Consider the following 20850-nt stretch of genomic DNA (forward strand, 5'->3'; position numbering starts at 1 on the left):
ATCTGGGCGTACCCCAAGGATCTTCACTCAGTCCCACCCTCTTCAAAGTATACATGAGTCCCCTCGCATCCATTGCGCGCCAACACAACCTTAACATTATCTCCTACGCAGATGACACTCAGTTGATCCTATCCCTCACCAAAGACCCAAACACGGCTAAAACCAACCTACACGAAGGGATGAAAGAAGTAGCCGAGTGGATGAAGAACAGCCGTTTAAAACTTAACTCAGACAAAATGGATGTCCTCATCTTAGGATCATCCCCCTCCGCCTGGAACGACTCATGGTGGCCACCGGCCCTGGGAACCGCACCCATACCAACAGACCACGCACGTAACCTGGGCTTCATCCTGGACTCCTCCCTCTCGATCACCAGACAAGTCAACGCTGTCTCATCATCATGCTTCAACATCCTACATATGCTCAGCAAAATCTTCCGTTGGATCCCCACCGAAACAAGAAAGACGGTCACCCATGCACTGGTCACAAGCCGACTAGACTACGGAAACACCCTTTACGCCGGAACCACAGCCAAACTACAGAAAAAACTCCAACGCATCCAAAACGCCTCAGCCAGACTCATCCTAGACATCCCCCGCCAAGCTCACATTTCCGGTCACCTGAAAGACCTTCACTGGCTCCCCATCAACAAGAGAATAACGTTCCGCCTCCTTACCCACGCACACAAAGCCCTCCACGACCTAGGACCCGAATACCTCAACACGCGCCTGTCCTTCTACACCCCCACCCGCCAACTTCGATCGTCCAATCAAGCCCTCGCCGCAATTCCACGCATCCAAAGATCCACCATGGGAGGAAGATCCTTCTCCTCCTTAGCGGCCAAGACCTGGAATTCTCTCCCCACCCACCTCCGCCTCACACAGAACCAACTCTCCTTCAGGAAACAACTAAAAACTTGGATATTTGATAAGTAAAGCCCCCCCCTCCCTCAAGCGCCTTGAGACCCTCTGGGTGAGTAGTGCGCTATACAAATTTAAACTTGACTTTACTTGAGGTTCAGGCAGTGCGAGGCGCTTGTGAACATGTGCACTATGAGGAGCTTGGGGCACAAGGGCATTCGGTGGGAGGAGCTGAGAGCACAGGGTCAGGCAGTGCAAGGCGCTTGTGAACATTTAATTGCGGGTTTATATAGTGCTAGGAATCGACTCCCGGAGGAGTATCTCCGCGCTTCGACCGCTGGGGAACTCATCCTGGCTCACCCTGAGAGATGGTCCCTAATGGGTATCTCTAAGGTGCGACCAAGCATCCCCGGCGGTCTGGTGGGGCCGTTGTGAAGATGAGGCAAGCTAATGCCCAGAGTTGCTGAGTGTGGTCCCTGACTGGAGTAGGCACCGAGGCGAGAATTATAGAGCCCGCTGACCATGATCCACGACCCTGCCGCGTCGGGAATCGAACCCTGGTCCCGGGCTGTCCTCTGCTTACGGGTCTGCCACCTCTAACCATTGAGCCACACCTCTCCACATTGCCACCTCTAACCATTGAGCCACACCTCTCCACATGTGCACTATGAGGAGCTCGTTGCACAGGGGCACACTGTGGCAGGAGCTGAGAGCACAGGGTCAGGCAGTGCGAGGCACTTGTGAACATGTGCACTATGAGGAGCTCGTTGCACAGGGGCACACGGTGGGAGGTGCTGAGAGCACAGGGTCAGGCAGTGCGAGGCACTTGTGAACATGTGCCTATGAGGAGCTTGGGGCACACGGGAGGAGCTGAGAGCACAGGGTCAGGCAGTGCGAGGCGCTTGTGACATGAGGAGCATGGGGCACATGGGCACACAGTGGGAGGAGCTGAGAGCAGAGGGTCAGGCAGTGTGAAGCGCTTGTGAACATGTGCACTATGAGGAGCTTGGGGCACACGGGAGAAGCTGAGAGAACAGATTCAGGTAGTGTGAGGCGCTTGTGAACATGTGTACTATGAGGAGCTTGGGGTACACGGGAGAAGCTGAGAGCACAGATTCAGGTAGTGCGAGGAGCTTGTGAACATGTGTACTATGAGGAGCTTGGGGCACATGGGAGGAGCTGAGAGCACAGGGTCAGGCAGTGTGAGGCGCTTGCGAACATGTGCACTATGAGGAGCTTGGGCACAGGGGCACCCACTGGGAGGCGCTGAGAGCACAGGGTCAGGCAATGCAAGGCGCTTTTCACATGAGGAGCTTGGGGCACAGGTGCACACAGCGGGAGGAGCTGAGAGCAGACTGTCAGGCAGTGCAAGGCTCTTGCACTAGCATTGAGAACCAGAGTGTGGAGTTTCTTTCATTTCTCACCTTTCATACACACTGACTTCTATAGCTAAACGTGGTTTAGCTATATAAGCGCTTCAACACTCCATCAAGGGCAGCAAGCGCTATATAAATGCAAATCTTTTTCCCTCTTCTATCCCTTCACTATCCTTCTCAAACCAAAGAACTAACTAACATATCCACAACTCAAATTACTTTCATATGTTCACTATACTAATTCACCACTAATCCTTTATGGGTTTCGGAGAAGTGTGCTCCTCACCAAAAAATGCACTTCAACACCCCATCAGGGGTAGCAAGCGCCATATAAATGCAAACCTTTTTCCCCCTTCTCTATCCCTCCACTATCATTCTTGATCCAAATAATCTCACTAACATATCCACCACTCAAATGACTTTCATATTTTCACCATACTAATTCACAACTAATCCTTATTGGGTTCTGGAGTAGCGTGCTACTCACCAAAAAGTGCTTCAACACCCCATCAGGGGTAACAAGTGCAATATAAATGCAAACCTTTTTCCCTCTTCTATCCCTCCGCTATCCTTCTCAATCCAAAGAACTGACTAACCTATTCACCACTCAAATTACTTTCATATTTCACTATACTAATTCAACACTAATCCTTTAATGGGTTTGGGAGTAGCGTGCTACTCGCCGAAAAAAGCACTTTGATGCCTCGTCAGGGGTAGCAAGCGCTATATAAGTGCAATTACAATACAATATAAGTACACTCTGTAGTTTGTTCCTTAGGTACAGAATAACCGAATAGGGATGCATTGACCCTGTCTCCAGGCAGGTCGCCCCCCACACCGTCCAGCTCCACCTGACTGCGCTGTGTCTCTGCCCAGCTGCTGCTGAGGGAATTCGAGGCCCGCCTCCGCCCCAGGCTACCACCTGCACCTCATCCCTTGTGGCCAGTGGTAGGCCGTAGGTTTGCTTTCCTGCTCTTGACTTGTATTTGTTTTGTATTTTGTATTATGCCCCATTTGATTTTGTGACCGTCTTTTTACTGTATGTTGTATTTAGCTTATCTGCTTCTGTGACCGTTTCTCCCCGCTTGCTATTCTCTGCCACTTTCCCCCCCACTGCGTCCCCTGCGGCCCGCCCCCCTGCTCGCCCATTTGTCGTTCTAGACTTGTATTGTTTTCTATTTTGTATTGTGCCCCATTTGCTTCTGTGAAGTAGTGTGGCTCACTGGTTAGAGGCGGCAGACCCGAGAGCAGAGAACGGCCCGGGACCAGGGTTCGATTCCCGGCGCGGCAGGTTTCTGGACCAGGGTCAGCGGACTCGATAATTCTCTCGCCTCGGTGCCCACTCTGATCAGCGATCACACTCGGCAACTCTGGGCATCAGCTTGCCTCATCTTCACTAACGGCCCCACCAGACCGCCGGGGATGCCTGGTCTCACCCTGGAGATACCCATTAAGGTACCATCTCTCAGGGAAGCCAGGAAGGGTTTCGCAGTGGTCGAAGCGCCTTGGGACCCTACGGGTAAGTAGTGCGCTATATAAATGCCAATACATTTACATTTGACCGTCTTTTTACTGTATTTTGTATTTAGCTTATCGGCTTCTGTGACCGTTTCTCACCGCTTGCTATACTCTGCCACTTTCCCCGCCGCTGCGTCCCCGCCCCCCCCCGCTCGCCCATTCGTAATTCCTTCCTCCCAGCTGCTCCTCCCTCCAACCTCCCCTTCTTATGGCAGCTGCTGCACGACCACGCCTAAGGCGAGCCCGTCTGCGCCCGTCCGCTCCTGGACCGCGCCCAGTGCCAGAACCCCTGGCCACTGCGAACACCACAACACCCAACTCCACTGCAATGCCAGCACCCTCCAAGCGTTCAACTCCGGACGAGAACACACCTGCTACCAGGCCACCCCGAAGCGCATCCAAGGACCCATCATCTGCTGGAACTGCAGCTTTACCAGCATCCGGCCCACCAAACCACCAACCAAAGAACCCAACTACCTCAGATGCATCCTCCTCAACACCCGCTCTGTACTCAACACGCTGTCGAACTCTGGGACCTTCTCGACTCTACCACAAAAAACGTCGCCTTCCTGACGGAGACCTGGCTGAACCCCACCTCAGCTCCCGACATCGCCATAGCCCTCCCGGAAGGCTACAAAATCACCCACAGGGACTGTACCAACGGCGTTGGGAGGAGGAATCGCCATCGTCCACAGGAACACCCTCAGAGTCTCGACCATCACTGATGACACCCTGAGCACCGCCGAACACATACATTTCCAGATCCACACCGACCCCATCACCACCCTCAGAGGAACCCTCGTCTACAGACCCCCGGACCCGACCACAGTTTAGCGACTTCATCAGCACACACGCCCTCGCCTCCACGGACTACATCCTATTCGGGGACCTGAACTTCAACCTCGAGAACAACAACTACACCAACTCCACCACCCTGATCGCCAACCTCGCCAACCTCGGACTCGAGACCTCGTGACAACACCCACCCACGCTGCTGGCCATACGCTCGACCCCATATTCACCGCAAGCCCCCACGTCACCTTCAACCACACCTCCAAACACCACTGGACCGACCACCACTGCATCCACTTCACCTTCAGCAAGCCCACCACTGCACCCAACAGATGCCTCGATGCTGCTGGAACAAAGCCACCGAAGACCAGCTAACCACCACCCTCGCCCAGAGCCCACCCGCCGACTCCACCGACCCGGACACCGCCGCCCGCAACCTCAGATAATGGATCGACAATTGCACCAACACCCTCGCCCCGCGCAAGACACCCTCCAATAGCTGTACCAGCAAGAAATCCAACTGGTTCACTGAAGACCTCCAAATGCCGAAAACTGGAGAAGAACTGGCTCCGCGAACAAACAGCGGACAGCTACGCAGCCCACAAGAACGCCATTCGCAGACAACATCAACTTATGAGAGCCGCCAAGAGGGCCTCATTCAAAGACCGCCTAGATAACAATGCACACAACAACAAAGAGCTCTTCAACATCGTGAAGGAACTCTCCAACCCCAGCTCCAACACCAACGACATCCTGCCCTTGCAAGACCTGGTCGACTCGCTGGCCACCTTCTTCCACCGCAAGATCACCAATATCCATGACAGCTTTAACGCCGCGACTGCCCCGACAACCACCGCCCCCACGACCACCACCTGCACCAACCGCCTGCTCTCCTGGACCAGCATCAACGACGAGGACACCAGCGGGATCATGAACACCATCCACTCCGGATCACCGTTGGATCCATGCCCTCACCACATATTCAACAAAGCCTGCACAGCCATCGCACCCCATCTCCGGAAAGTAATCAACATCTCCTTCGAGACAGCAACCTTCCCGGAAAGCTGGAAACACGCCGAGATCAACGCCTTACTCAAGAAGCCCAAGGCGGACCCCAAGGACTTCAAGAACTTCCGACCCACCTCCCTGCTCCAGTTCTTGGCGAAGGTCAACAAGAAAATCGTCAACAAACAACTGACCCGCTACCTCGAAGAGAACAGCATCCTGGACCCGTCCCGTCCCAGTCCGGGTTTCGCAGCGACCACAGCACCGAAACAGCCCTCATTGCCACCGCCGATGACATCAGGACCCTGCTTGATAACGGAGAAACAGCGGCCCTCATCCTCCTGGACCTGTCAGCCGCCTTCGACACGTTCTTCCAACGCACACTACGCACACGCCTACATGGCGCCGGGATCCAAGAGAAGGCCCTATACTGGACCACATCCTTCCTTTCACGCAGAACTCAGAGTGTCCGCCTCCCCTCTTCTGCTCCAATGCCACCGTGATCATCTGCTGCTTACCCCAGGGCTCTTTCCTCAGCCTGACGCTGTTCAACATCTACATGGCACCCCTCGCCCACATCGCCCGACTGCATGACCTCAATATCCTCTCATATGTCGATGACACCCAGCTGATCCTCTCCCTCACCAAAGACCTTCCCACCGCCAAAATCAACCTCCACGAAGGAATGAAGGCCGTCGCCGAATGGATGAGGAACAGCCAACTGAAGCTGAACTCGGACAAGACGGAGGTCCTCATCCTCGGCTCCACCCCTTCATCCTGGGACGACTCCTGGTGGCCGATAACACTAGGAACAGCCCCGACACCCACTGACCACGCACGCATGCAATCTAGGGGTCATCCTTGACACCACCCTCTCCATGACTAAACAGGCCAACGCCGTCTCTTCATCCTGCTTCAACACCCTCCAAATGCTCCGCAGGATCTTCAAGTGGATTCCTACCGAAACTAGAAGAACCGTCACCCAGGCCCTCGTCACCAGCAGGCTGGACTACGGAAACGCCCTCTACGCAAGAACGTCGGCCAAGCTCCTGAGATGACTGCAACGCATCCAGAACGCCTCGGCACATCTGATCCTCCAGGGGGGGGGCAAACTTTTAACTTCATCACTCGCCTTTAGGGCACTTTTAATGCAGACGGCCCATTGTCATTCTTTAAGTGATGATCAGCAGCAGAGAGAATGACAATGGTCCTGTCCACAGTCCGCTTGAGGTCGGGGAGGGGCTGAGCAGCCTCTAGAGTTCAAAGAGAACTGCGAGAGGCCCCAAGTGAGAGAACATTTAAACTCCTGGGGCTTCTCGCAGGGGAACAGCCTGCTGTAATCTTGAACATTACGGACCAAAAGGAATGGGACTGGTGACCCGGGGGGGGGGCAAGCGCACCCCCTTGCCCTCCCCTGCGGACGCCCATGCCCCCCCCCTTCCCCCTAGTGCCTTGAGACCCTCGCGGGTATGTAGTGCGCTCTACAAGTGTCTTGATTGATTGATTGAATAAGTATATACTAAGGGTGAAGGGGGGGCATTTGTGGGGGGGAGATGAACACTCCATTTTTTCTCTACATGTTTTATGTATTTTTCTGCAGTTAGTGATACAAGGCAGGGGGGTGAGGAGAGTTGGGGGCACACAATATTTTATTAGTAACAGCGCTGTATGGAAACCAAGTCTATGAAGTACATACATGCGCCTTCTCAGCGCTAGTAAGCGCTACATAAATGCAATACAATAATGGCACGTGAGACGTGAGTTAAAATGCGGGCAGCAACACTTGGCTTTGGCACTCGCTGGCCTCGCTGCACAGGCCCGGCCCCGCTGCTCGCCCTAATCCCCCCAGAGCTGTCAGCTGTCAGAGCCCAGCAGCGCCTAATCACTGCCGCTTCCTCTGAACACATCCCTCCCTCCCCCGGGAGGCTGAGGCCCGAGACAGGGGGGCCCAGGCCCCAGACACCCTCGGGAGGGAGGGGCAGGGCTCAGACAAGTGCAGGACACCTGTGCAGTCTGCACTTCAAAGGCAGGGACGCACTGACGTGTGTCTGTCAGCTGCCCCGGCCCCAGCTTCATAAACATGGCTGCCTGGCTCTGAGGGCTGCTGTCTGGTGTAGGCACTGCCCACTCTGGGGGTGGCAGTGGGGGAGGGGAGTCTGCTGCCTTCCCTGTGTGCATCAACGGCTCCCTGCGGTTTCATAAAGCACCTTTGTTGCACAGCTAGGGACCTGTTGGTGGAAACAGAAAATATACTGATTTATTTCAGAAGTACTTAATCCGGAGAGGAAGCCACAGGTGGGATTTCCTTCACCACATGGATATTTGTGAGGGACACAGCACCTTTGGTGACTCGTCTCTGGGTGTAGGGCTTCCTCCAGCTGGAAGGCAGCCACATACCCCAAAATATCATTGTATCTTGCACAAACCCCAGAAAAGGCCTGGTTAGGTCTGACTTAAAGGGGAGCTGAGAGAACATGTTCAATAGTCTGAGGAGCTCAGAGCACCCAGATGCAAGACTGGGGGTCTTCCTAAGTATACAAAAAGTGATGGATGAATGCTTGAAATAAACTCAGCGATTGCTAATTACTCGGGCCACGTCCTAGTCCATTATTTTGCCCACCACGCCAGCCCAGTTTGGACCCAGCTACCTGCAACTCTGTCTTGACTCTGCTCCAATGGGAACAGTCCAGCCCGGACTGCCAGGCCTGGTCCTTCTGAACCAGAATACAAGCACCCCAGGGCAGGTTTCACCCTAGTTACGGCTCATCAGCTGGGTGCAGCTTGGTTCCAGTGACACAGTGTGCACGGGACCCACATCTGGGCATCGCCGTGGGTGAATTAATCACAGTTGCTGTTAACTACTTGGACCGCATCCCAGTCCATCGATATTTTGCACCGCATGCCACCTTTGCACTGCATGCCACCTTTGCACTGCATGCCACTTTTGCACTGCATGCCACCTTTGCACAGCATGCCACTTTTGCACTGCATGCCACCTTTGCACTGCATGCCACTTTTGCACTGCATGCCACATTTGCTGCCTCCTTTGCACTGCATGCCACCTTTGCACTGCATGCCACCTTTGCAATGCATGCCACCTTTGCACCGCATGCCACCTTTGCACCGCATGCCTCCTTTGCACCGCATGCCACCTTCGCACTGCATGCCACCTTTGCACTGCATGCCACCTTTGCACTGCATGCCACATTTGCACTGCATGCCACCTTTGCACTACATGTCTCCTTTGCACTGCATGCCACATTTGCACTACATGCCATCTTTGCACTGCATGCCACCTTTGCACTGCATGCCACTTTTGCACTGCATGCCACATTTGCTGCCTCCTTTGCACTGCATGCCACCTTTGCTGCCTCCTTTGCACTGTATGCCACCTTTGAACTGCATGCCACCTTTGCACTGCATGCCACGTTTGCACTGCATGCCACCTTTACTGCCTCCTTTGCACTGCATGCCTCCTTTGCACTGCATGCCACCTTTGCACTGCATGCCACTTTTGCACTGCATGCCACCTTTGCTGCCTCCTTTGCACTGCATGCCTCCTTTGCACTGCATGCCACCTTTGCTGCCTCCTTTGCACTGCGTGCCTCCTTTGCACTGCATGCCACCTTTGCTGCCTCCTTTGCAATGCATACCACCTTTGCACTGCATGCCTCCTTTGCAATGCATTCCACCTTTGCACTGCATGCCTCCTTTGCATTGCATGCCACCTTTGCACTGCATGCCTCCTTTGCACTGCATGCCACTTTTGCACTGCATGCCACCTTTGCTGCCTCCTTTGCACTGCATTCCACCTTTGCACTGCATGCCACCTTTGCACCGCATGCCACCTTTGCACTAAATGCCTCCTTTGCACTGCATGCCTCCTTTGCAATGCATGCCACCTTTGCACTGCATTCCACCTTTGCACTACTTGCCTCCTTTGCACTGCATGCCACCTTTGCAATGCAAGCCCCTTTGCACTGCATGCCACCTTTGTACTGCATGCCACCTCGTTGCTTCTGTTTCGGTTCAGGGAGGACCTGGCCTGGCAGTTCGGGCTGGACTGTTTTCATTGGAGTACGGTCAAGACTGATTTGCATATGGCTGAGTCCAAACTGAGGTGGCATGGTGGGCAAAATAACATCAGACTGGAATGCAGCCCGAGTGATTACCAGTGGCTGAGATTGATTCAAGCATTCATCCATCACTTTTTTTTATACTTAGTCTGTGGTGCTTGGGCAGACTATGTAAGGAGCTTGGGGCACATAGGGACACGTGGGAGGAGTTTGAGGTACACAGAAACTTGTGGGAGGAGCTTGGGGCACACAGACTGTGTGCGGCATCTGAAGCACGTGGTAAGACAGGGAGGAGCTTGACAGACAGGGATACATGTGGGAGGAGCTTGGGGGAATGAACAGGAAGTGTGACAGACAACTGCAGGCCCCGAGAGCACATGAACAGGCAGTGAATGTAGTCTAGACACACAGAGGATGTGAGGAGCCTGTGTGAGGAGCTTGAAGCACATGGATACATGTGGTAGGAGCTTGAGGCACATAGTGTGCGGCATTTGACACACACTGACAGGCAGTGAGGAGTTTGCCGGACATGGATACATGTGAAAGGAGCTTGCGGAAACGAAGGGAAACTATGACAGGCAACTGCAGAGAACATAGACAGGCAGTGTGAGGTGCCTTAGACAGATGGACAGGCAGTGTGAGGTGCCTCAGACACGTGGACAGGCAGTATGAGGTGCCTTAGACACATGGACAGGCAGTGTGAGGTGTGGACAGGCAGTGTGAGGTCCTTTAGACAGGTGGGCAGGCAGTGTGAGGTGCCTTAGACACGTGAACAGGCAGTGTGAGGTGTGGACAGGCAGTGTGAGGTCCTTTAGACACGTGAACAGGCAGTGTACGGTGCCTTAAAAACGTTGACAGGCAGTGGGAGGTGTTTTCAGGCAGTGTGAGGTGTGGACAGGCAGTGTGAGGTGCCTTAGACACGTGGACAGGCAGTGTGAGGTGCGGAAGGTGAATGTATGATGTTACATTGCATACATTTACAACGCATGCCTTTACAACACAGTTTTTACATCGCAACATCCTTTACAACGCATTTCATTACATCGCATAACACCTTTTCAACACATACCATTACAACGCATACCATTACATTGCATTTAAGGTAAGTATTGGATAGTATAGGGGTAAAAATTACGATTCTAACTCCAGGGGGTGCAACAATAGGGTAAGTGTTGGATAGTGTAGGGGTTCTATGCATTGTAATGGTATGCGTTGTAATGCCTGCATTGTAGTGTCATGCGATGTAGTGTCATGGGTTGTAATGGTATGCATTGTAATGCTTGCATTGTAGTGACATGCGTTGTAAATGATGTGGCGATCTAATGACTGCATTGTAAGTGTAGTGCGATGTAATGGTTGTGTTGTAAAGGTTGTTTCCCGTAGACAGGCAGTGTGAGGTGCCTTAGACACATGGACAGGCAGTGTGAGGTGCCTCAGACACGTGGACAGGCAGTAGTAGGTGTGGGCAGGCAGTGTGAGGTGTGGACAGGCAGTGTGAGGTGCCTTACACACGTGGACAGGCAGTGTGAGGTGCCTTAGACATGTGGACAGGCAGTGTGACGTGCGGACAGGCAGTGTGAGGTGTCTTACACACGTGGACAGGCAGTGTGAGATGCCTTAGACATGTTGACAGGCAGTGTGAGGTGCGGACAGGCAGTGTGAGGTGCCTTACACACGTGGACAGGCAATGTGAGGTGCCTCAGACACGTGGACAGGCAGTGTGAGGTGTGGACAGGCAGTGTGAGGTGTGGACAGGCAGTGTGAGGTGTGGACAGGCAGTGTGAGGTGCCTTAGACAAGTGGGCAGGCAGTTTGAGGTACCTTAGACATGTTGACAGGCAGTGTGACGTGCGGACAGGCAGTGTGAGGTGCCTTAGACAAGTGGGCAGGCAGTTTGAGGTACCTTAGACACGTGGACAGGCAGTGGGAGGTGTGGACAGGCAGTGTGAGGTGCCTTAGACAAGTGGACAGGCAGTGTGAAGCACTTGGAGTACATGGACAGGCAGTGTGTGGAGCTTAAGGCACATGGATACATATGGGGGGGCTTAAGGAAACGCACAGAAAGAGTGACAGGCGACAGCAGCAGCAGAGTACATGGACAGGCCGCGAGGGGCACTGTCACAGCGCAGGGGCTGCACCTCAAGGTTTTCCTTCAGATTAAGTACTTGGTCCTGAAATCAGGAGCTTTCCATCACCATCAAACTGTAACCGAGGCCCATGTTTTCACGGGTTATTGAGAAGCCATTTTGGAAAGAGGTTATACTACTCCTAAATGCCTTTTGTGAATACTGAAAGTCATAAAGTTAAGATTTTGTCTCAGATTACTTTTGTGACTCAGCCGACAGTTTTTGTTGGCAGGCCTGGAGCACAACTTGAAACTCCTTTGACAGGCTGGCACCCAGGGTAAGATTGTTGGGCTCTGGGAGTGCCAGTAGGGATGAGGAAAAGCCAACCAGCAGCCAGGCTGTGGAAGAGTGAGTCTTCTCAGACACACTGATGTCAACGTGCACTCAGTCACATGTCAAGCTTGCCTCGCAAAGGGCAGCCGATCCAGGGAAAGAGTGGTCGGATCCGGGGAGTGCCCGGCATATGTAAGATTCGTCTCTGAAAGGGAGGTGGGCAGGTCAGAGTCAGTCATGGCAGACTCACCTCACTATGCCAGGCCAGGCCCTCTCCAGAAAAATCGGTTTTGACGCAGTGGCGTAAAAAAACTGTAGTAGTCCCCACTGCAAGGTAAGGTGAGGGGCCCCCAATACCCATTCTCTAACTGCTTTTCTGCTTCTGAGTGTTTTATTTGTTTGCAGCTGGCCAGCCCAAGGGCGCCCCCCTTGAGGTGAACGGTGTTGGAGACCCCCGCAGTGAGAAGGCTGAGGGGGCCTGTGGTGCACCCCTGTTTTGACCTACTTATACCTCACCAGTGAGGCAGTGAGAACAGGACGCACATGTGGTCATACCCGTTAAACATAGAGAGCCCGATTCACAGAATGAACTTAAGACTCAATCCTAAACTTACTACTTTTGGTATTCACAGAAGTTAGGATTTTGTCTTAAGTCTGTCTTAAGTCTGTCTTAAGTCTGCCATAAGTCTGCCATAAGTCTGTCTTAAGTTTGTCTTAAGACAAACTTAAGACAACATCCTAACTTCTGTGAATACCAAAAGTAGTAAGTGCATTCTGTGAATACCAAAATAGTAGTAAGTGTAGGATTGCGTCTTAAGTGCATTCTGTGAATCGGGCCCAGAGGGACTTATTTACAAGCCCCTTGCGCCATTGGTGCGTCACATTTAATATGGGGGAAAGTGACGCATTGGTGGTGCAAGGGGCTTGTAAATAAGCCCCAGAGTGTCTACAGCATCAAACAAAAAGGTGATGATTAGAACCATTGAGTGCCCGCCACCGGGGATTGCCTGGGCCACATTCCAGGCCATCCTTTTTTCAAGAGAGAGGCCGGCCATATACAAGTCATTATGGGTCCACCTCTAAACAGTTCTTAATTTGTAACAAACACAAGGGCCAGGGCCCTCATTCGGAGGCCACTGCAGCCGATACCACCCATTGACCCTGCCAGCGCCACCAATGACAGTATCACACCAACTACAAACCATCACACTCCTCCAAGTGCGACAATTTAAAGTATTCCAGGCCCCCAAAAGCCATAAGAATAGCATGGGCGGCATGTATTAGTCATTTTGAACGTGTATTGAATTAGCAAACAACTGTTGTCAAGCTCACTCTAAATCCGACAAACAGCACCGCCATGTGGCAGACTTTCATAAGTACTGGTGCAGACAATTAATTGCCAGTGCCCAGCACTGGAAACAACCGGTTTAAATTAAGCACTGCTCCAATAGGAACAGTCAGCCGGTACTGCTAAGCCTTATTCCTGCAGGTGGGAACACAAGCACCTCCAGACCAGTTTTGGCCTACACAGGCACTAAACACAGGCACTAGGTTTTACAACCTGCAGCTTCTCAGGGCAGGAGTTGCCTGAGGAGCCAGAGAAACGCAGGACCCGAGCCAGAGTTTGGAGGGGGCTGTGTGCACAGTGACCCCTGGCGACCCCGCTGGACGCCACCGCGTCTGACGCTAATCCGTGCAGCCAGAGAGCTTTCTACAGGATATCCATCCTGCGGAGGGGGTGGGGGGGGCACTGGGGGCAAGAGGAGAGGGCGGGGGGACCGTGCAGTGGTACATGGGAAGGGAAAGAGCAGCGGCGCAGAGGAGGAGAGAGTGCAGTGCACAGAGAAAGGAGCGCGCAGTGAGTGAACAGAGGAAGAGAGAGTGCATGAGTGAACAGAGGAAGAGAGAGTGCAGTGCACAGAGAAAGGAGCGTGCAGTGAGTGAACAGAGGAAGAGAGAGTGCAGTGAGTGAACAGAGGAAGAGAGAGTGCAGTCAGTGAACAGAAGGGAGAGTGCAGTGAGTGAACAGAATAAGGGAGTGTGCAGTGCACAGAGAAAGGGGAGTGCCGTGAGTGAACAGAAGAAGGGAGAGTGCAGTGAGTGAACAGAAGAAGGGAGAGTGCAGTGCACTGAGAAAGGAGCATGCAGTGAGTGAACAGAGGAAGAGAGAGTGCAGTGAGTGAACAGAGGAAGAGAGAGTGCAGTCAGTGAACAGAAGGGAGAGTGCAGTGAGTGAACAGAAGAAGGGAGAGTGCAGTGCACAGAGAAAGGAGAGTGCCGTGAGTGAACAGAAGAAGGGAGAGTGCAGTGAGTGAACAGAAGAAGGGAGAGTGCAGTGCACAGAGAAAGGAGCGTGCAGTGAGTGAACAGAGGAAGAGAGAGTGCAGTGAGTGAACAGAGGAAGAGAGAGTGCAGTGCACAGAGAAAGGAGCGTGCCGTGAGTGAACAGAGGAAGAGAGAGTGCAGTGAGTGAACAAATGAACTGTGGAAGAGAGAGTGCAGTGAGTGAACAGAAGAAGGGAGAGTGCAGTGCACAGAGAAAGGAGCATTCAGCGAGTGAAAAGAGGAAGAGAGAGTGCAGTGAGTGAACAGAAGAAGGGAGAGTGCAATGCACAGAGAAAGGAGCATTCAGCGAGTGAAAAGAGGAAGAGAGAGTGCAGTGAGTGAACAGAAGAAGGGAGAGTGCAATGCACAGAGAAAGAGAAAATGCAGTGACAGAGAAAGGAGAGTGCAGTGAGTGAAAAGAGGAAGCGAGAGTGCAGTGAGTGAACAAAAGAACAGAGGAAGAGAGAACGCAGTGCACTGACAAAAGAGCATGCAGTGAGTGAAATGAGGAAGAGAGAGTGCAGTGACTGAACAGAAGAAGGGAGAGTGCAGTGCACAGAGAAAGAGAAAATGCAGTGACAGAGAAAGGAGAGTGCAGTGAGTGAAAAGAGGAAGAGAGAGTGCAGTAACACAAGGGAAGGAAGAGAACACTGGTGCAGAGGAAGAGACAGTGCAGTGAGTGAACAGAGGAAAAGAGAGCGCAGTGCACAGTGGAAGAGAGAGTGCAGTGCACAGAGAAAGGAGCGTACTGTGCATGAACAGAGGTAAAGAGAGTGCAGTGCACTGAAAATGGGGCATGCAGTGAGTGAGCAGAGGACTGGAGAGTGCAGTGTCATGGAGGAAAGGGGAAAGCAACTGCACAGAGAGAGAGAGAGAGAGAGAGAGAGAGAGAGCACTGTTATCGAGAGGAAGAGCGACTGCAGTGCTGCAGTGGAAGAGACACAGTGCGTGTGGGAATGCAGGGCGTATGTGTGAGGAGTTGAAAGGATATTGAATGTTGGGGACTTGAACTGTTGACAATGGAGTAATGACCACCCTACCGCTATCTGCCCTGGGGTCTAAAGCTCCACATCAAGGGAAATGACAAACCGTGGATTGATTATGGATCTTAACCAATCCCTGATTCCTCAAGTGAAGGAAGAAGTGAATGAAGAAACTCCAGATGATCCAGAGCACAGTGCCAGGCTCGTCCTCGACCTCCCCAGGAGAACCTCAGCCTCAATCCTCACTTCAGGAAACTCCACTGGCTTCCAGTCATGATGAGATGCCAGTACAGGCTACTTAACCCCGCGTACCAGGCGCTACACAATGAAAGGTATGCACACCTCAACCAACACGTGACCTTTCACCAGCCCACCAGGAATCTCAGATCTGGATCCCTCACCCTAGTTGCCAACCATCGCATCTGCCCGACAAACAGATGTGGTCGCTTCTTTTCTCATCTGGCAGGCAAGACCTGGAATGACCTCCCCCTGCACCTCAGAGCCTCGCCATCACTTAGAAAGGACCTCAAGACCTGGATGTTCGACCAATAGGAAAAGAGGCAGTACTATCCGACAGCACCTCAAGACTCTTACGGGTGATACAGCCACACTCGACAAATCCTGATTGAACGATTGAAGAAACAGGAAGGTCTTTCTACGGGAAAGATCCTTTACAACGCAACTTTTACAATGCACTACCATTAAGACGCAACTTTTACAACGCAAGTCATTACAACGAATTGTGCTGAAGGGCGCTCTAGGATAGGGAATAGTTTAATTACGATCCAACACCTTCCCTACTATCCACGGGGACTGGAATTGGAATAGTAAGTTAAACTATTCACTATGTTGCGCCGCCCAATGAGGTTCTGTGATTCTCGGTCCGGACTCCATTTTGTTTGAGTCGTTCGTGACGCCATTTTGTGTTGCCCTCACGTAGGCCCGTGGAGGTAACCGAACGAACAAAGTTGCATGGGCTTCGTTGTTCATGCACGTATTAACTAGGCCTTTTCTGACTTGTGAGTGAACTGTAGGACGCTGACCCCGTCACCTGAAACTGACCCTTTTGCGAAGCCAATTTCTCTGGCTGATCGTTGCCTGAGATTGCCAATCAATGTTCAGGATATCGTTAACCTTAGTACTCTTGCACATATCTTATCCTATTCAGCATCTGAAATTGTTTCCTTTCTTATGACTTTTCATTACATGGGTAGTGCTTTCAATTATGGGTTTTGTCCGGCTTGTGGAAATCGAATTTGGGACATTCTTAATAATTAGCTTATGGGTTGGTGCAATGTAAATCGAGCTTTTATGATGTGATAATGTGTGGGAAAATGTATTTCATTCGTCAGAGTTTGTCGCAGTGGGTGTGCATTTATAATGAGCAAAATGTGGGAAAAAAAGTGATGTCTTGCTCTACAAAAGTTGAACAGTTTCCTGAGTTGTACACCGTGTTGTATTGCTGAGATTACTGTTACTAGCTGCAGCTAATAAATTTGATCTCTGACGCCATCCAGAAGTATTCCGTGTCTCTGTATACCAAGACAGGTGAATCCGAAGACTTTGGGCGTGCCCCTGGCGCCGCTCGGTTCTAAAAACCCGGTTCTTCACCAACGCAAGTCATTGTAACGACTTGCGTTGTAAAAGTTGCGTCATAATGGCATGCGTTGTAAAGCATGCGTTGTAATGACATACATCCCTTTCTACAGAACATAGACATCCCAACGCAGCTTCCCACACCTAGGATGCACGCAGAAACGACAATTCATTTTCACTCTTATGGTGTCTTATGCGGCTTGTACTACGGGTTGCACTCTTTTTACTCAACATGGTACAAAGGCTTTAAAATGCTGGAGCGGGATAGCCCCTACATCTTCTTCCATGAAGAGTACCACTCCAGTACTTCAAGCACTTCACTGGGTGTCTATAGCCGCACACTCGGTCTTCAAGGCACGGGCATCGTGCAGCGGGACATCCCACACAAAAGTCCATAGTTTCTTATAATTAAATTCCAACTAGCCTAGAAGCGGTGCTTTCAATGGGCAGGTACTATCAGGTAAACAGCACTGTCACATCTTCAATTTGGAAGGGATAATACCTGGCACTTCTCAGCACTGATGTTGAAATAAAGCACTTTTAATTCTGATGTGTTTTTTCTTAGTGCAGTTGGTGTGTGTGATATCGCAAAGAACAAACTTGGCTTTTCAAATTACCACTGCGTCCCTGGATCCTTGTTTAGGGACTGTTAGTAACTCAAAAGCAGTGACGTCACTTCAACTATGTATTGGCCTGGATTCTGCGCAGCTACAATTACCTTTTTTCACTTTCAATTGTTGGTGCATTGAACTAAGTCCACTCGTGCCACCCGTGGGTGTGAAAACAAACGAGTTTGCTCAACACAATGCTTTTAATGGGAGAGGCCACGCACTTCTCAACAGAAGACAGGTACTCTGGGAACAGGAGTACCGGCACTTCCATTTTGCAGTCTCAAGCACTGCCTAGAACTGTGTTCTAGATTAGCGTCTTGACTTTTCACCCCCCCACAAGAATCAGAGCACAGGTGCAGCATGGTTCTCAGGCCTGGTGACAAAACTTCGGAATTCCCTACCAGAAAAATAAGAAATACACAAAACCATCTAAAGTTCAAAAAGGAAGTGAAGACCTCACTCTCCCCTAACTAACAAGGCAGAGCCGCTCTGAAGGATTGTCTCTCTGAGCATGTGTTACCAGTTCAGAAGAAGACAAGATAGATACGAGGATGCCTCAAACGCGGCATTTACTCACCGTCTGTAAAGAGCACACACCATGGCACACTCCTGTGTATCGCAATGGATGTTCTGATCGGGGAGTGACCCCGCTGGCTGTAACCAGTACAAGCTGGAGAGGACCCCTCTATTCCTGCTGTTAAATCTCGTTAAATCCAGGCGAGAGGACTGTGCATCCATAGGTCACTCCCAGGTGGACGCCAGATCATTTGGGCAGTGCCATGTTTCCAATGCACCAAGAATCCTGCCATCTGCCTGTCTTGGGTAGACACTAGGGCAGTGGTTCCCAAACTTTTTAAAACCAGGACCCACTTTTCAGACTGACAAACTCTTGCAAGCCACCAACCTGTAATGGGCACGAGGGGTGATTTTTTAATGTAACTAAAGCACCATGTGGTAGCGCTCTGCCGTTTACAGACAGCACGTGTTCCATTGAAATGCTCAATAAATGTACACAGACGTACAGTTTTACTGATCAACCATACTGTACACAAATGATAATGTGAGGAAATTGGGTTTAAATTAATATCTATCATGTGTGCACCACCAAGAAAAGTGTTGTGATTTGTTTAGAACATTTTAAAACTTTCTTTGCATCACACTTCAGATTTACAAAACAAATGGGCTTGATTTTTGCTTTTCTAACTGCTGAATGTGTACATTTGAGTTACAGGTATTTAAATGATGTTGTGTGTCACAAAGAAAGTTACATGACACAGCCTTTCCTTTCACTCTCCCTGTGCCCAGCAAGATTGTCACATAATTCACTTTACTTTTTTCTCCGACTGCAAAGCGAGAGGAGTTTATAAACACCAACCCCCGTGCTTAAAAAAAAGCAGCGAAAATGTCACTACTCTTTACTACATGTCAGATACATCACCCTGGAGAGTCCCAAACAGAACCAACCCCCCCCCCCCCCTTCCCCAACACCGTTAAAGAATTGCCCGTGCTCGGCAAGTAATTTGTATTTTGAAAATTCATGGCATCGTGCTGATTAAAAGCTTCCCTTAGTGAAAAGGACAGACCTGGCACTGCACACAGTTGTCAAGCCCCCTCACTCCCTCCCGCTTACGCCCTCGCCCCAGACCAGGCTATTACCGTCCTCTTGGCGGGGGTGTCACAGCCCAGCGGCAGCGCCTTGAGTTAAAATAGAAGCGCCTCTCACCTCCCAGCAGCAGCAGCGGCAGCGTCATGGCTCGGGCCGGTCCTCTCCCTCCTCTGACAGTGGTCCAGCCTGTCTGTAACCTGGGAGATGGGGCAGGGCGAAGGAAAAACAGGTCAGAGGGGGGAGGACGGGATGCCCAGCTTCAGCCCTCCCAAACTCCCTCATCCAATCGGCAGACACAGATATATGCAAGTGTTTTATAGCCCTGCGAACACTGTCCCACAATAACAAATGCCTGTGGAAAATGCAGCAAAACTGAATTTATAATGTTAAGTCCCTGCTCGGCGTGCTTAGCGCTTCTTAATAGTGGGCATTTACGTGTCATTAAACACTATATACTCAATTTCGGCAGATAAGGGAGCTGAGGATGATTTGCACAGGATCACACAATTTGGCCAGCACTGACGCCGAGATTCGAGTTCACCGTGACCCTGCTCTCACAGATCACAGCTCAGCTACTCGAGGGCATCTCGGCGCACCGGACCCAGGTTTAATATTGAACATTTTGTAAGTGAGAAACGCGACATTGCATTTACTTTGCACACGTCCTCAATCCCTTTAAGAGTGCGGTTTAAAGAGTGCTGCTTGTTGCCCGCGGGACCCAAGCTGAGGGATACGGGGGCAAAAGTCTGCTGGGCACAGTAATGGGAATCTGTCTTCGCCCCCCATACCCCCCAGGCTGGATCAGGCACCCTGGCACCGGGCGAGGCTTGGAATAAGAGTTTCATTGTTGCAGCTGCCCATGTGCTCGACTCTGCAGCAATGCACACCGCTGTCACTGTGCCCAATGCATACTTCAGGAGGACTAAAGCACACGGAGATGAGGCGATGTGTCCAGAATCACACGTTTGTGTAACGCCCGGGATTAGAACTAGCGCCATGGGTTCCAAAGTAAGCATTTCACCCACCAGATCCCACAGGCAACGCTCTACGCACTCCTTCTCCGTTGTAAGTACTTTCATCGCCCACCCTCCTCTGCACGAGGGGTTCTGTAAAGTCCCTGCCCCTTCCTGGCTCTTTCAATAATCCTGCAGCCCCAGCCGCCCCCGGAGCGCTCACCTTCCTCGGGCAGCTCCAGCTCCGGAATAGCCGCTATGCGCAGCTCGGGCTCCAGAAGTTATTTCCAGTCGAAAACTTTCTGTCAGTTAAAAAAAAGCGTGGGAGGGAAGTAATGTCCGGACTGGAATCCTGGCTCCAGGGGGTGTGAAAAGGAAACCCATTGTAATGCCGGGGTTTGAGGCGCCCTTGGAAAGAACGCTGCAGACCCCGGAACACGGGGGATCCCACCCTTTCATGTATTAAATATTTTATTGAGCAGAAGCAAAAAAATGCACCCCATCCAATTCTGCAATGGCCGCGACCAGTCCAGGGAGGCCGAAATCAGTGGCCACGCGGACTCCCCGCCTAGGGCCAGCGGAGAAGTCCTCTCATTAACACAGCAAGCCGCCTACAACCCAAAAAGGGCCGGCCGCGTCTTAAGAGGTGCTACAACGGTGCAGGCTAAGCAGTGCTAGTACATTGCAAGACAATGAGAATCAAAGAACTGTAAACAACCCCACAGGCCACCCCCCCCCCCCGCCCCACCCC

The 20850-nt window shown here is 51.6% G+C and overlaps 1 protein-coding gene across 2 annotated transcripts in view; it reads right to left on the reverse strand.

The window, feature by feature from the left end:
- LOC147693099 (laminin subunit beta-2-like) overlaps positions 1 to 20391 on the reverse strand; it is a 251162-nt gene extending 230771 nt beyond the window's left edge. For both annotated transcript variants that reach the window (XM_086939355.1, XM_086939354.1), the window contains exons 1-2: positions 20323 to 20391; positions 19264 to 19343 (exon numbers count right to left, since the gene is read on the reverse strand). In XM_086939355.1, the coding sequence (XP_086795481.1) occupies positions 19264 to 19291 (28 nt within the window). In that variant the 5' untranslated portion in view covers positions 19292 to 19343; positions 20323 to 20391. The remainder of the gene's footprint in view (positions 1 to 19263; positions 19344 to 20322) is intronic.
- Between the last annotated feature and the right edge of the window lie 459 nt (positions 20392 to 20850).

This window comes from Lissotriton vulgaris, chromosome 9, assembly GCF_964263255.1.
Source record: "Lissotriton vulgaris chromosome 9, aLisVul1.2, whole genome shotgun sequence".
NCBI lineage: Eukaryota > Metazoa > Chordata > Amphibia > Caudata > Salamandridae > Lissotriton > Lissotriton vulgaris.